The sequence below is a fragment of the Pongo abelii genome, chromosome 4, assembly GCF_028885655.2.
Source record: "Pongo abelii isolate AG06213 chromosome 4, NHGRI_mPonAbe1-v2.0_pri, whole genome shotgun sequence".
Classification (NCBI taxonomy): domain Eukaryota; kingdom Metazoa; phylum Chordata; class Mammalia; order Primates; family Hominidae; genus Pongo; species Pongo abelii.
Window position 1 is genome coordinate 69,034,430 of NC_071989.2, and position 17,809 is coordinate 69,052,238.

At 38.6% G+C, this 17,809-nt stretch overlaps 2 protein-coding genes across 4 annotated transcripts in view; both read right to left on the reverse strand.

The window, feature by feature from the left end:
• PDE4D (phosphodiesterase 4D) overlaps window positions 1–17,809 on the reverse strand; it is a 1,542,529-nt gene that overhangs the window by 915,584 nt on the left and 609,136 nt on the right. The gene's annotated exons all lie outside the window — the stretch shown is intronic.
• LOC134761394 (3',5'-cyclic-AMP phosphodiesterase 4D-like) lies at window positions 332–4,808 on the reverse strand. The gene is made up of 2 exons (XM_063724114.1): window positions 3,786–4,808; window positions 332–2,155 (listed from the first exon to the last, which is right to left on the reverse strand). The coding sequence occupies exons 1-2, from the start codon at window positions 4,241–4,243 to the stop codon at window positions 2,143–2,145; spliced, it is 471 nt and encodes a 156-aa protein (XP_063580184.1). The 5' UTR covers window positions 4,244–4,808; the 3' UTR covers window positions 332–2,142.

Below are 17,809 nucleotides of genomic sequence, written 5' to 3' on the forward strand. Positions count from 1 at the left end.
CTACAGTGAGCTATGATTGTGCCACTGTACTCCAACCTGGGTGACGGAGTGAGACCCTGTCTCTAAAAAAAATAATAAATATAAATAGATAAAAATAAATGGATCAAATAAAGTATCTAAATCAAATGTCCTCTTCTGGATATTTGTATCACTATAATCCAGAATATTTTATAATATCAAGGAATCATCCATGCTGCTTGTATTTTCAACCTTAGTGTATTATATTATTGAAAATACACAGCTCCTGTGTATTTCAAAAAACACATTACTGATAAGGAAAATATTTTGTTGTGTAAAGTCAAAGAAACAATAAAATTATTTATCAGTTCAGTTAAATCGTTGTCACATTTTGAAGACTATTGGTTGAAATGATTAATCTGATATGTACATTTTTCAAGACTGTTTTAAACTTTTTTCATATTTCATTTAGTTCTCTTGATAACTCAGAGACTCATTTCTCTGGTAATTTTATTGTTTGAAATTTCTTGCATGTTGAGATTAAGACATGAATCTACCTTGTTTGACAGACACACTTTATATACAAAATTTATTTAACATATCCAAATTTTCCATGGACTTAAAAGAATTGACCACAAAATATCTAAGGGTTGTCTCCTTACTGCTTATATAAATTTTTTCATTAAACCAAGATTCCTCTTTCCCATTGCTTCATAAACTGTTACAAATTCTCAAAATTTCAGCCAAGATAATATCTGGAAATGCTACAGTACATACTAGAAATAGCTTTATAAAAGATACATTTTTCTTGATAATCCATAGGGAATCATTCATCCATCCACCCATGAGGCTTTTGCAGAGACATTAACTTGATAGACTATTTAAACCCCCCATTTGGATGATGATAAGATGGTGGTGCGCACGTACACACACACACACATACACACACACACACCTTTTCTTGTTTGCTTTTAGAAAATTATTGGAAAAGACGTTAGATGTTCTCACTAGCTTTAATTTATCTGAACACTGTTTCATAAGTATTATTATATGCATTTTACAAAGTCAACAAATACATTGGTTTGCCTCTATTGTGATTACTAACACCAGTTTATACTGCCCAGAGTTTCTAAAGTTAAAATCTCTAATTACTTCTAGAAGCTTGCGATATATGTCATTTTGTTAAAAATGGATTTAAACCATATCTCATTTTTAGTTCATTCAGGCTTTATGTCCTGTAGTATCAGTCGATATAAACTTCATGTTGGTTTCATATATTTCTCGATGCTGTCAACAGGCCCAGGTTCTGCACACATTTATTTTAGGTGGGCTCACCACCTTTGATGAGGCAGGAGACTTGGGTTTCAGTCTTAGCTCTAGCACTCACAGTCTGTGTGATACTGAACAAATTGCTCGCATCTTCTGGGGCTCAGCATTCTTGTCTATCAAATAGAGATAATACCATCTCATCTCAGTGTTGTAGGATTCAAATAAGTTAATAAATGTAAAATTTCTTTGATAATTTAAAAGCATTGTTGCTGTTCTCTTTAAAATCAAAAAGTATTGTTGCTGTTCTCTTTAAAGAATGAAACTAATATCCATGTCCTCCTTAAAGACATATTTATTTGCAAAAGCAACTCTATTAAGGAAAAACATGACATGCAATGTGTGAGCATGTGGGGAATATGCAAGTGTTGTAAAGAATTTTAAGTCTAAGGATCCTTAAATAGAATGACAATGATATATCAGGTGAGCCACAGTGGCAGCTACATATAAATATTATACATCTTAGTTTGCCTGTGAACCATTCAACTAAAAATTTCAAATAGAACAATTAATCAATGTAGAGAGCATAGCAAAAAATAAATTCAAATCAATGATGCAATATCTCTATTCTAATTAGCTTATTTTTCTTTCTTCCACTCTCTCAGGCATATTCTATTTTATTAAAAAAATGAAGTCAATTAAGAAATTCTACAAAATCAATCAGCCCACAGATCAAGCTAGAACTCTTGTTCTTATTTAATGTTTATTAAGGGCTCATGATCACACAGTATTTTTCTATTAATAGGTCAAATATACAAAGTATCATGCTTGCCTTCATTCTATCATTGGGGTCCCACATAGTGTCATGCTCAACCAAAGGGGAGAGAGAAGGACATCCACTTCTTCAAACAAAGGGTCTTAGCAGTCTTGGCTGAAAAATGAAACTTTTATATTAATTTATGAAAGTCTACAGTCTACACCAATTGTCAGAGTTTAAATTGATCTGAATTGAGGTTATTAATTACAATTCTTATTCTTGCCATTCAACAGATACAAGAACATCTCCAACAATGTACCTAAGGGTGTGAGGCAGGCAAAGGGCTAAGAGCATATATGCAAGCTGAAATGATGTGTACACATCAGGGTTATGATAGTTTGGCTGGATTCCCTTGTACATAGTGTATACAACAGAGACATGCACACACACACACACACACACAACTCAAACACACATTTGAACACCATTATGATTTTCTGATCAGTCCAATCTACTGTCAATCAGAGTTGGACAAACAATCCCAGCCCTAGATTTTCCTGTTTCCACACCCAGACCTGATTTACAATTTATAACTGTCCATTGTCCAGGCTTGCGGCTTGGAGGTGCAGTACATCGATGCCTGTCCACATCTAAGGTTAGATGCCGACCCCTCTACTTTACTGTTAGATGTGCCAAGGATCCGCAGCTCCTGAAATATTTTTCCTGTGTCTGTGGGGGGGAGGGGATTCACGGCGTGGAGGGCCTGGGACAGGGAAGAAAGGAGCTGTCCCTGGGTTATCAGGAAAGGGACCAAACGTGGGCCCCACATCCACCTCCACGCCTGAGTTAAGAATCTGGAGCTGACTCCTCAGAATGGCTGTAATTGGTCCTTTACTCATTTCCTTGGAGAAGCAGTGGTCAACTTCTATTAAAACTCCCGGTTGACAGGCGGCTTCCCTGCCCTGTCTTCCGGAGCACTTACGTTAAGGAGAAATCACTATAATCAAATCTCTAAGTCTTGCCTGCTGCTAAAACAAGGCGCTTTCTTCCTGGGATTTTGCGGGGACGACTGATACACACACGGTCTCCCTACACACAAGCTCGCACACACCGATACAGTGTAACTCCCACAGCGTCCTCGCTCCTTCTCCCTCCCTCACACCCTTCTCTCTCTTAAGGATTGCTGAGCATTTTGCTCCAAACTCTCCAAGTCACCCACGTGTTTGTTCTCCCCTTTTGCTGTTCAATTTACTTCTCCACCTGACGAAGAGAAATGCGAGTTGTTCTCAGGCTTTTAGCTGCAATCCTGGGACCAGGCTTTCTCACTCTCCCCTCCTCCCCAGTCAGAGCAGCCCCACTGACCCTCCTCCCAATGGGGTGAGTGGACAGATGCTGGGTGCTTTCGCTGGTCAAATCCCGCAAAACCTTCACCTTCTCTTCTCCACCCAGAGCAAACTGATTTTGCCTGTTTAGTCTCACTAGCCAGGGAGGTATGGAAGTGGGTGGGGAGAGGGCTGGTGCGTGGCACAGATAACTGGGAAGCGCGCGCACCACACACACACACACACACACACACGGCCCCAGTTAACATTTATGCAGTACTTTTGGGGGGTCTCTTACACACACCTGAATAGCATACTCTCAATAAAGGATAGGCACACCACTCTTTGTCCTCCCCCAATTTCCAGACTAGCATTTTACCCTGGGTCTAGAATTGGTGGTGATAAGCCGACTTAGATGGAGTATTTGAGAAGAGGGGAGGTGACCCTTTGCCTGAATGGGGGAGGGGGCGCTCTCCACTCACCGCCTGAGTCCCTGGAACGAGGAGGGCCAGGACATCCTGGATTTCTTCAGGCCGGGCCGGTGGCCGGTCTCCACCGCGTAGGAGGTGCGGTCCATGGCGCGACAGTACAGGTAGCGCTCGGTGTCCGAGTAGCCACGATGCCGGACGCGGCCGGTGGCCCCGCTCGAGGCGTAGCGGCCGCGGGCAGCCCCGGGCGGCGGCGGGGGCGGCGGCAGGGGGGGCGGCGGCGGCGGCGGCTGTAGCGGACACTGGGGCTGGGGCTGGGGCGAGGGTGGCGGCGGCGGGGGCAGGTGGTGATGGGGATGCAGGAGGCGGAACTGGGGCTGCCGGAGCGGGTACTGGTGGTGCTGCTCGTGCCTCCAGAGATGCTTGGGGGCTTTGACCGTGGCCCCGCCGGCGCTGTCGCTGCCCTCTCCGCTGTCCGTCCGGGCCGGCGCGCTGCTACCCTCTGCCTCCATCCTGGCTCGCGGCTCCGCGCTCTGCTGCCCAGTCCGGGTTCACCGCGCTGGCCCGAGCGCCTTCCTGATGCTGCTGCTGCACCGCCGCCGCCGCTTCTGCAGCCCAGCAGAGGCTGGTGCTTAGCTTCTCACTTGAAGGCGCCAGAGCCTCAGGGCTACCGAGAGGGGGCCCTGCCAGCGGGAGGGGTCACAACGCAGCAGGGCTCCTTCCACCGAGGCTATGGCAGAGACACGCTCTCGGGCTCCCCAAGTCACCAAGACTAGGGTGCGCGGTGCCCAGTTTCGCCAGAGGTTGGTCCTTCTTCCTCCTTTTCTTCTTTCCTTCTTTCCTTTGGGCGCCGGCGGCGAGAGCAGGGATTGTCAGCAACTCGAGCTGCAGAAGCAGCAGCAGCAGCGGCGGCGGCGGCAGTGGTAGCCGCCTCCCCGGTCCAGAGCACCGGAACCCTGATCCCGGAGCTGCTGAAAAGTTGGACAGCTCCAGGCTGGCACGCCCGAGCTGTGACTTTCTCCAACACCACTCCAGCCAGTCAGGAGTCAGACCTGTCCTCCTGATCCTTCCCTTCGCCGTGCCCGCGCCTCCCTCCCCCACACTGCTCCCCACTGCCCCGGAGGCTTCCTCTTCACCTCCGCTTGCCTCAGTGCTCTTCGAGAAATGGAGTTTGACGATTCCTGGCTGGTTCTCAGAGCTTGTTGACGATGAGCCCCATGCTGGTGCTTCCAAAGATAAGGAATGTGACCTGGCAAAGTTGCCTGGAATATTGTCTATGCGCGTCGCTGAAAAATTGGATCTGGGTGAAGATCCAATAGTAAGATTAATTCAGTCTCTTTCCCTGACACAGGATAAAACATTATGTGGCTCTTTCCCACAGCAGGGAGAATGCCCAATGTTTTCTCTTGAAGATCTTCCTCCAACTTGGCCCCGGGAGTGGTCCTCGCTGGAAATCAAGGCGAGTCGTCCTTAGTTGCAGAGCCATGGCTGAGCCCGCTGGCCAGAGTTAAGGTTAAGGTACCTTTTCAATTACAAACCTCTGATTATCTTCGGTAGTCTCTAACTTCAGTGCTTGCCTGCAATTTGCCTTTCTGCCACTTCCAGCAGAACACAGCTCTATTACTAAAGTGTTTTAAAAACATGTTGTATCAATATTCACAGAAATTAGAGTCCTATGAGGCACTAGAATCCAAATTCAACTTTTGTCTTCCTTTAATTAGCATTTTCCTGCAGTGTCAAATGTTTTTTTAAGAAGCCAAGAGGATTTCAGAGCAATATATAAACACTTTTTTCCCTGTACCTTTTTTATTTGACCATATTACTTAAAGATGAAATGCAATTTGCTTACTGTTAAAATAATTCTAGAATTTTTCTTTGTGGAAGTTACCACAGTACCATCCATTATTTGAACGATAATATATTTAGGACTCACAACAACTTGTTGGCTGTGTAATTATTCTATTCTTCCCACACACTCAGTCTTAACATAATTTCATATGTACATTTCATGCATATCATGTAATGGATGCTACAGTACCAGAATCAGGAACCATGTCTCAAACTCTCTAGACTGCTGAAAATTCAACACTCTCCACACAGTCTAGATGTCACTGGGAAAATAATGCCAATGAAAATAAGTGCTCACTTTGCTTATCAGCAAGAACAGTCCATGAAATGTGCAAGTGGCAGGAGAAGGCCCTCATCATCTCTTCATGCTATTTATTTATTTATGGTTCGAAATATACCTTTCCTCCATCCGTTTAATATGAGCCCTCTGCTCATATGTGGACTATACACAAAATCTGAGAAAGGTTGTGTCTTAAGAGAAACAAGGCAATCTCCTAAGCACCACTCTTCACTGTGTAGGACTAAACCATACTTTACAAAGGCACTCTTTTTGACCCTTTGCAGACACAAGTGTGACTGGTGGCAGTGGTCAAAGTATTTACCATGCCTAGGAGGGCACTAAGCCAGTATTTTCCCAAACACAAAAGGAGAGAAATGGAAGTGGTCTGCAGTATAGACTGCCTTTTTCTTTTAATTCATTGCATTATTAACATCCAAAACCATTTTAAAGAAGTATACAAATTTCTTCTTTCCCCTGAAATGCTTTCCACCTTTCCCCTCAATATAACTGTGGCAAAATACCTCTATCTGAAACTCTTATTCTAATTTCTCATATACTAACAGTACAAGTAACTTATAATTTTTTCCAGATTAAATTGGAATAATTCAAATCTAACATGATTTTCACCACCAGTTTGCTCCTTCCTTTTTACTCATGAACACTTTATCTTTTATATATTACCCATTGATTTTTAAAAATTCTTTGTTTTGTTTTTACTATGTAATTGCAAGTCAGGAACATTTTAAAATGTAAGAAAATCATTTAATATGTTTCCAACTTGTAGAGTTTTTAATTTAACTTATAATTCCAAAATGTTATTGATAGTAATAGTTTCTTGTGTGATCTTTGAGGTTACAGCTTGAGTTCCAATCTACCACTTCCTACCCATGTTACTTTAGCTAAATTATTACCCTCCCTGTCTCCCATATGCAAAGTAGTACTAATATTACCTAATTCACAGAATTTTGCAATTATTTAATGAAATAATACTTAGCACAATGTCTTATATGCAATGAATGTTTAATAAAGGTAGCAATTTTTAATATTCCTGCCAGGCTGGGAAGAATCCTAAATATCACTTTAATCAGCAGTTCCCAGCCTTGGCTGTACCTAGGGAATATTACCTGGGGGAGCTTGAAAAAAAATGTCTGATGTTGAACCTAGAGCAGTGATTCCAAACTTTGATGTTATCAGAATCACCAGGAGAGCTAATCCAGCACACAAAGACCCAGGCTCCTTGAAGCAGGATAGGGCTTGAGGCTTTATACTTTTACCAAGTTTGTGAGAAGATGCTGCTTCAGAGTAAAGTTTGATCATCATTACCCTGCCTAGACAAATAAAATCAGTATTTCTAGGGGAGGATCAAGGCATCAGCATTTAAAAAACTGTTCATGTGATTTCATACATCAGTAACTACTGATCCAGACTTATTCTCTCATTAAATGGTTGCAAAAACACTGTAGGTACTATTAGTTGACTCGCCCTTGTGTCTCAAATACTTCTAGGGAAATCCAGCTTATAAGCAAAGTTCTCATGAAAATATGCACTTTATCTATTGCTCTAGTTGCCTCTATGCTAAAAGAAAACCTTATACTGTTGAATATTGAGCATTCCCAGCCTTCCATTTAAAAACTGTTCTCATTAATCTAGGTATTTCCTACTTTTAATTAAAACAAAAAAATGTAAAATATTCCATGTACCCACTGGTTTTCCCTGCTTATATGTTAAACAAATTATCCATTTTTTTCCCCACTAGTTGACCATAGATTTTGGAGTTTTATGGACACAGTCTGAGAGATTTTGTGAAGCATTGGGTTAATATGGGACATCCTTGAAAGCTATCACTACTTACCATTAGCATATCTATATAAAAAGTAAAAATCAGGTAAATGATCAGTATCTTTTTCCTGAACAAACTTAAATAAGCAGTTAGTTGCTGTCATTACCATGCATTATGTCATTACCACCCCCACCCTTTTCTGCAAATGCATTTCGAATCTGTCCAAAAGATACAATCAATCACTCAATGTGCTGCTGGGCAATTAACAAGGGAGAACATTCTTGTCAATAATGATGGAGAGGTCTGGCAGAAGTGATGTCAATTAACAGCTAGCAGAGAGCAAGCACCATTTCTATCCAGAACACAGAGTGAGATGGCAAGTGGCAGTAACTAAGGGTCCATTTCTATCTTGGCAATGGGAGGAAGATTTTTTTTTTTTACTTTTTTTATTATACTTTAAGTTCTGGGGTCCATGTGCTCAATGTGCAGGTTTGTTACATAGGTATACATGTGCCATGTTGGTTTGCTGCACCCATCAACTCGTCATTTACATTAGGTATTTCTCCTAATGCTATCCCTCCTCCAGCCTCCCACCCCCTGACAGGCCCCAGTGTGTAATATTCCCCTCTCTGTGTCCATGTGTTCTCATTGCTCAAGTCAATGGAAGGAAGATTTAAAGGAGACTTTCACTTTGCATACATTCTATGTATACTTGAGCACATGAGTGCTACTTCATTTGTAAAGATGGTCATCTTGATGCCCAACAGTCAGCTTAAAATTGGAAATTTTCATCATCATATGTGTTACAAAAGGCTAAACTCCTGTCTAATTACATATCCAAAAGGCATTGAAAGTCTCAGATTTCACTTAGGTTTTTAATGTTGAGTAGAAACAGGCTCTTATGATATTTCCTTGAGATATATGAAAGGCTCTTAAATTTGTAGAAACCTATACATATACAAGATAATATTGTCAGTATTGCCAGTACAAGTACTAGTATTAAAGTCTCTATCATATTGTTTCCAATGCAGTATATTAGGCTGCTTTTCAGTAATTTTTGTCTAATATGAAATAAACAGAAATATGCAATTAATATGAAACTAAGAAATGCTGTACTTGAATATCCTTGTCTTTGACTAGCACACTAATGCAAATTCAGCAGCACACTAATCTCCAACTAGTTGGAGGCTCAGTATCACAAAATCAATTTTGTAACTTTCTAATGATACCATTCCACTTGTCAGCTCAAGGTAAAAATATTGCTTATCTACTGTGTGCTAATTCTCAGGATGACTTTGATATTGCATTCACAAACATGCACAAAAAATTACTATCCTCAAGGAGTTTTGTGTCTTGCAGAGGAAATAAATAAGCAACTATAATTTGGGAAGATGGGGGGGAAGAGATATACTGATGCGGATATGTAGTGTCTGCTGGAAGAACATTCAACTCTTACGGCTCAGCGAGTCCTCACCAAAGAGAGAGTGGCATCTAATCTGAGGCCAAGACCTCAAGTACACATTGAAATTAGCTATTTTCAGTATGTGTGAATACATATGTGTGACCATGAACGTGTGTACGTCTTGGGGAGATGAAGGAGTAAAGGCATTTTGGGCAGAGACTGGTGAAGAGAATAACTTAGAGATGAGAGATATTGTGGGGCATTGGACATTCAGAAAATGGCAAATAATTCTATAAACCTGCAAGGACAGCTAAGCAATAAGCAGAAGCCTGATAAAGAATTACCTCCTATTCAGTGTCCCCTAAAGGCAATGTAGTGACTTTGTATACATTATCAAAAGGACCCCCTTCTGGGTGCAGCAGGTTTTAAAGTTGATGAGTAGGATGCAAAGAGAGGGAGAAATAACGGATGTGACAAAAGGAAGGAAAATAACAATATGTTGTCCCTGAGAAGATGGGGTTGGGGAGCGTTGAACTGCAGGGCACAGATGGAAGCATTTGCCCAAACTAGAAAAAAACCAACATTTCCACTGTTACAGGAAAGGAAGGGGTAAGGATTGATTCAGATGGAATTAATTTTATTGCATTTATTGAACAATTAATATTTGATATTCTGGTTCTGGCAAACATCTTCCATACATTATTTTATTTAATTCTTGCAACAATATGCTTTTTTCTTCACATTTTAACATTATAATGATCAGGATGAGTCTTTCGGTGGAGACTAAAGAACTGTGCTAGTCCTCTGCCAATGTTGAGAATAGCCTGTTGGACTCTAACTCTGCAGAGAAAACACCTGTTCACCTGATTGTCTCAACATTAATTCAGCCATTTAACCAATATTTATTGAGCACTTAATATGTGCCAACCCTAAGTTCTGGAGATAAAAAAGTCAATAAAGAAAAGTTCTGGCCCTCCTGTTCTAATTAAAAGAGACAGAATAAACACCTAAGCATATATAAAAATATATATAATATATAAATATATGTAATATATAAATATATAAATAAATATAATAAATATATATATTTTTACCACTTAAGCATGCATATATATATATGCTTAAGTGATAAATATATATATACATATGCTTAAGTGTTTATTCTGTCTGTTTTAATTAGAGACATATAAATAATAATATCAGATAGAGGAGCTCAGTGCTATGAAGCAAACTGAAGCAAATTAAGAAGTTGGAGTGTGATGTTTGGGAGTGCTATTTTGCATTGGCTAGCAAGTTAGGCTTATCCAAAAGAGTAATGGTAGAGTGGCCTGAAGGAAGCAAGGGAGTAAGCCAGCACTCCAGGCTGTGGGAAAATCAAGTGCAAAGACATGGCAGCCAGCTTGTTATGGCTGAGGAATAGTAAATCAACCAGTGGCCTGGGATGAAGTCAGATGAAAGCTGTTTGGAAATGAGGACAGATCAAGGAAGTCCATGCTGGTCATGGTAAGGACTTTGGATTTCTGACTTGTATTCATATAGCTACAGATTGATGGACTTTGCACTTAACTAAATTAAGACTATTTGGCTGGGTGCGGTGGCTCATGCCTGTAATCCCAGCACTTTGGGAGGCCGAGGTGGGTGGATCACTTGATGTCAGGAGTTCAAGACCAGCCTGGCCAACATGGTGAAACCCTGTCTCTACTAAAAATACAAAAACTAGCCAGGTGTGGTAATGCACAACTGTAACCCCAGCCTCTCTGGAGTCTGAGGCAGGAAAATTGCTTGAACTTGGGAGGTGGATGTTGCAGTGAGCCATGATCGTACCATTGCCCTCTAGGCCAGGCAATAGAGCAAGGCTCCATCTCAAAAAAAAAAAAAATATATATATATATATATATAATACACACACACACATATATATATACATATATATATATATACTATTTACTTAAAATGTCTTCAAAAGTTTATACTATAACTATTAATACCTCATTGAAGAGCTAAGTTATTTTGTATGTAGGAAGACATGGGTGGGAGACAAAGATTTACTATAAGTGAAAAAATATTTCTTTCTGGGAGAAAAACTGCACTTCCATATCTTATTGAAAAGCAACAAGATATTCATAAGAATGATATTGGAAGCTGCATATTGTTTTAGCATTGAAATGACTATAAAATCATGGCCAGTCACACAGCAGCAATACAGTTAAAACGAGTAGGTATTACCAAATCCCTCAGAAGATGTCATAGAACTTTCAAAGTGACTGATTTGTGAGACCTGAAGAATGATTACTCAGTTGCTAAATGTCCATCTGTCACAAGCTCTTAGCTGACTTTTAAGAGATGTTTAACTTTTTGTGGTTGATAGTGACAGTTTTTATAAAAATGAATCAATATGCCTTGAAATGTCACTCTTGATCTCAAAAATGTAAAAGAGATCATGAAAGAGCTTGTCACTTTGAAATTAGGCCCAACTACCAAAGGCTAAAACTGTATAAAGATCTTTAGATTCTTAATGTAGAAAAGATTTAATCTTATAGTTTGAGATGATGAAAAGTAATGTGGTAGGTAGGCATTGGTAAGGCAAAATGTATGCATTTTTAAATCACTTAAGAAAATGTAAATTTAAACTAATAGTTCTCATTTTAAAAAGCTCCTATTAAATTGACTCAACTATTGTAATTAATGGATTTCTTAAAATAGAGGAATTGTAGCAGCAACTATTTTACATATGAGGAAACTGAAGCTTATGGGGACAATTACTTAACTAAGGTCGGATACTTGCTGTTTCAAAGCCTGGATTTGAGCCTCGTCAAGCTAAGTCCAAAACTTGTGATCTTGCCTGGATGACAAACGGGAGAAATTAAACATAGGCCTTTTGAAAGTAAAATGCCAATCGATGAGTTATTTAAGAATACCAGTCGAAGACTGGTTTAATATTTCAGTTAATATCATCTTAGAGCTCTAATTATGTATTAAACCACCCATCCACTGATATTATTAGAATAGTATTATAGTATTCATGCAAGGAAGGATTTTTTTAAAAAAATACAAAAGCAGTTAACAGCGAAAGACTGATAAACTATACTGACATTTGGAACTTCTATTCAAGAGTGATCAAGAAAGTGAGAGAATAAGTCATAAATTGGAAGAAAACATAGCAACCCATGTAACTCTCAAAGGACTATTTCAAAATAAGTACTCCTATTAATCAATGAGAGAAAAATGGAAAAATAGTCAAAATACATGAAAAGGCATTTCACAGAAAAGGAAAGCAGAATGGTAATTAAATAGATGAAAAAATTGACCAATCTCATTAGTAATCAGGGAGATGCAAATAAAGACCACAGTGAGAGGGCATTTTATGTCCACTAGGTCAGCAAAAAGTAAAAAGCCTGATGACACCATGTATTTGAAAAGATGTAGATCAACGAAAACTCATATACTGCTGGTGGTAAAACAATTTACCATTATCTGGTAAAGGTAAACATTCACATACACTACAATTCATAATTTTACTCCTGGAGTACACAGCACAGAAAATGTCTTACATGCAAACACACACACACACACACACACACACACACACACACACACACACGGAGACATGTACCAGACTGTTCATAGCAGGATTATACACTATAAGACAAGCTAGAAACAAACTAAATGTTTAGCAGGAAGGACTATTAGCACAAATGTTACATCAGGAAGCCATGAACACAACTACAGAAAGAAACCTGGATGAATCTTAAAATGCCCTGTCGAGCAAACAAAGCAAGTGGCAGAAGACAACAAACAGAATGTCATTCTTATAACACTCAAAAACAAGAAACAAATAAGAAAACAAGCAAACAAAACAACCCCTAGGAAGACAAAATAATATATTTTGGTGTAGTGCTTCTTAAACTAATGTGCCTGTAAATCAACAGCAATTCTTGTTAAAATACATATTTTGGTTCAGTAGGCCTGGGGCAGGGCTGAAATTCAGTATTTCTAATAAGCTCCCAGGCAATGTTCATGCATAAATCTGTGGACCATACTTACACAGCAAGATTTTAGAGGATACATACATATATGATTTTTTTAAAGTATTAAAAATGGAAAGGTTATGCAATTCATGAAAATTTAAGATGGTTGTTACACAGTGAGTGGTGAAGGAAAAGATGGTAACTGAGAGAAGGAAAGAGCTCACAGGTAGATACAACATATTGATAATATTGCAGTTCATAAATTATATGCTCTATAACCTACATATGTTATAATGCTGAATATTGTATAAGAAAAACCATAAGGGCAATTGTAACCCCACAGGGCAGGCAGGGAACTCACATCATCACCAGCAGAAGAGATGAAACTAAGTGGGATAGGAAGAAGCAGTAAGCCATGTGGAGTTGAATATTCCATTTCAGAAGAGAGAGCCGCAGGCCAGTCATCAACACTGTATTTGTAATCTCCCCAGATTAAATAACTGGGCAGACTTTTAAAACTGTTGTAGCACAAAATTTGGGGAACCTAAATAGAACTCTGAGTTAAAAATAACTACAAACATCTTTAAAACAAAATTCATCCTCCTCCCAAAGTTTAGTTTTAAAGTTTTATAGTTAAATAAAGTTAATACCAAATTAAGATAAAAATTTTTGTGAAGTGGTGTGTGTAGCTCTCAAATCCAAGGTAAACCTGTTCCATTCTTTGGCTGTGAGTTGCCCAATCCTGGCACACATATATTCCCAAATATCTATCCCCCACATCCTTCGGATGTGCAGAAACTTTTCTTGGAGTGAGAATGCAATTTTATTTCTCAAATATCAAATATCTGCCTTTAAAATATAATATTCCTTATCATCTAACATTGTAGCTATCAACAAACATCACAGCAGGAATTAGTAATAACTAACAAGAACTCAGGATAGTTGCCTAAGGATTAGGAAGTGGGGTTTGCAGGCAAGAGAGGAGAATTACTAGTTTAAAATAGAAGATGGGGAGTGACAGAGAAAAATTTTGTATCTTCTCAATATTATCTCAGGTTCTTCAAACTGTTCTGATGCATAAAATATTGCAATAAATCTCTGGATGAGGCACTCGTCTAATGTTTAGCTGCTCTAAAGGATAAAAGGGATAAGACAGAGAGGGCAGGATACCTATTAGCTTGTTGTAAAGGTAATTGCGATTTTTGTGATTGAAAGTAATAGAAAAAAATTGCAATTACTTTTGCACCAACCTAATAAATTGGCAACTACTACTTATTGGGTTTACTATGAACCAGGCATTATTTTAGCTGGTTTTCAAAAATTAGTTTATTACTAACCCCGTTGTACCGATAAAGAAACTGAAGCACACAGAAGATGGTAACTCATCCAAGGACATACAGACAGCAAGGGCAAAGCCAGGATTACAATGAAGACTGCCAGTTTCAAAGCTCATACTTCAGGCCAGTGTTCCCTGCCTGCCTGTCTGCAGTGTCCCAGTACCTAGTTCTCTGTGAGCATGTCTTATGTCTGTGGACATTGTCAATTTCCTCATGACTGTTCTATTTAAGAAGATGGGTATAAGCACCAGACAGAACAAATCAGAATCCTCAAAAATTGCATCTTTTTTGCCAAGTTTTACAGCTTTGCTGAGCCTTAGTTTCCTCATCTGTAAAATAAACTAGTGACAAAATATACATGATAGCACTTTGTAGGAATTACATAAAGTAATCCATTCATGCTCTCAAGAATCTGCTGCTGCTGTTACTGGTATTAGTATTACTAAATCCTATTATAAATCTAAACCCAAGTCTGTCTTTACTTAAGATTTTGTGCAAAATACTATGCTTTACCATGTGCATTTTACATATGTATAGATACGTATATATATGTAAATAAAATAAACAAGGCATTTTCCTTTTGTTTCTTTCTTTCTCCCTGACTCCTCTGAATCAGGCTATTATGGAAACACATTGAAAGGAACTCCAGGACCCCAAACTAGAACCAGGACCCCACACTAGAAACCTTAAATAAACAGAAGAAGGCGAGTTTTTCTCCCCCTTTGCTAGAATAAAGCCATTCTAGGATTAGCCATCCAAGTTTAAATTCATTAGCTTCCAAGGGGTCTGTGAATATTTTTAGATAATTATCCAAGACCTCCAAAATGCAATTTCATGAATTGAAAGATGAAAAAGTCTAGCTCATTAGATCAAATGGTGTTTCCTCAAGTGATAACAAACTTGATACTTTTCATTGTACCACAATTCTCCCTTAAGATCTGAAGTAAACAAGACTTCAAAGAGGCTCCCAGCATTGAGGGAAGACTAGTTTCTTAATCTGTCCTCAAGGAATACATGTTCTCTCCAAAAGAGAGAGGATAGGTGCCTGGGGAACACTCATAAACTAACTCAGATTGGAGCCCAATTATTCACTTTTTTGTGAATGCAAAATTTTTAATGAATAATACATTTTTTTTTAAATATTGGGAAAAGATACTGTTTATTTTTATTAAATTGTTAAATTTCCAAGTAACTTGGTAAGTAAAAGAAAAGAAAATAAGGACTTCAGGAAAGGAAAAAATATACAGAATTCACAAGTCACGGCAGACTCTCCAACACCTTAGTTTTTAATGTTTTTGCTTGCTTGCTCTGTCTTCTTACAGACTTGACACAGTGATACAAGATTTTATTTATTTTAATCAAAGTAGTTTTGACATAGTATTTGGAGGAAGGAGAAGAAGGATATGAACCATTATTTTCCTCAGCATGACACTACCATTTAAAATAAATGGAAGATCCATGGTCTAATATTACCAAGGCTGAGTAGTTTTCCCCCTGGCTCAGTGCATGGAAAACAGCATATTTTCTTCATGCATAAATAATAGAAATCTCATTTTTGAACACAGTGAATTGTTCAGAATGCTTTGTGGCACGTGGCAAATGTAGATCTAGATTTATGTGCAAGTGGTCCCTGTGCAGATTCAAAGATATGGACTAATTGGCCAATTATAAACCACAGATTGGGCTAATTGACCCAGTTCTTCTTTGATGTTGGTCAAGTAACTTAGAAATGATGAATCTATTCAGACAATGAGCCAAATCAGTAGTCTCATCACAGTTAAATATTCATTCTTAAAAGTATGTCATTTATCATAGTTATTAAGAGAATGGGCATTATAGCCAGAACGCCCTGAGTTTCCATTTCAGCTCCAAGACTTTCTAGATGTGTAACCACAGATGGGTTACATTAACCTCTCTGTCACTTTTTTCATCGATGAAAATAACAGAATCAACTTTGCAATGTTACTGTAAATATTATATGAGATAATAGATGTAAAATGCTCAGCACAGTATCTGTTACATAAATAATACATGTATACCTAAGTATACATACATATATACATTATTATATTCCATATATGACGTTATACATATAATTTAGGAAATTAGGGAAGTAGAAAACCAAGAACTCCCACAGTACCATGCTAGGTGTAGTGCTTTTGAAAATTATGAACTGTGTTGAACTAGTAATAGGGCTTTGCCTTTAAGCCGGCAATGAATATTTTAGTGAGATAAAGAGCTTCTATATTTTAAAACTGAAACTAGTTCTGCCTTCTTCTCTCCTTTGTTTCTACCTTTATTTCTATTCCATATGTGTTTCCTGGCAATGGAGAAGGGAGAAAACAGATGTTTACTGGAGGGCCTACTGTGTCAGATGCTGCTGCAGTGGGCACTTCACTTATGCGATGGCATTTGATAGCCATGATGGCCTTTTTATGAAGAAGGTATTGTTATTCCTAATTTACACATGAGGAAAATGTGTCCTCATCTCATAATTAGAAAATACTGGAACTCAATTTTTAGCCACTATTTAGGTACCTCCAAAGCATTTTACATTTCTTTAGTTAAAGAATTTGCCAGATACAGTGTGGGTCAGGTTCCCATCTATTTTTAATCTAGAACCTATTTCCCTAGGAAACTATGCTAAAGCAAGTAGTTAGCTTCCTAAGCCAGAAAAAGTAGTTAGCCTTCTAAGCTAGCCTTTTCATTCACAATAGAAATAGCACATACTGCAATGAAACAGGGTCAGGCAAACTGTGGCTATTAGACAAATTCAGCTCACTGTTTTTGTAAATAAAGTTTTATTGGAACATAGCCAAACCCATGTAATTACATGAGTAAATGTCAATGATTGCTCTCATACTTCAGTGGCAGAGTTTAGTGTGACAGAGACTGTATATCTCACAAAGTCTAAAATATTTACTAAACGAATCTTTATAAAAAGTTTGCCGACCACTAATGAATAAGAAAATATTAGAATAAAAAAGCTCAATGTCACTGATCATTAGAGAAATGCAAATCAAAACCACAATGAGATACCATCTTGTTCCAGTCAGAATGGAGGAGAAAAGGGACCATTTATACACTGTTGATGGGAGTGTAAATTAGTTCAACCATTGTGGAAAGCAGTGTGATGGTTTCTCAAAGAGCTAAAAACAGAACTATCATTCAACCTAGCAATCCCACAACTGGGTATATACCTAAAGGAATATAAATTGTTCTACCATAAAAACACATGCACGTGAATGTTCCTTGCAGCACTGTTCACAATAGCAAAGAGATGGAATTAACCTAAATGCCTGTCAATGACAGATTTGGTAAAGAAAATGTGGTACATATACTCCACAGAATACTACACAGCCATAAAAAGGATGAGATAATGTTACTGGCGGGAACACAGATGGAGTTGGAGGACATTATCCTTAGCAAACTAACGCAGGAACAGAAAACCGAATACTGATCC

Bases quoted from the DNA above. Each gene is read 5' to 3' on its own strand.
- LOC134761394 (XM_063724114.1), bottom strand. From the start codon at position 4,243: ATGGAGGCAGAGGGTAGCAGCGCGCCGGCCCGGACGGACAGCGGAGAG.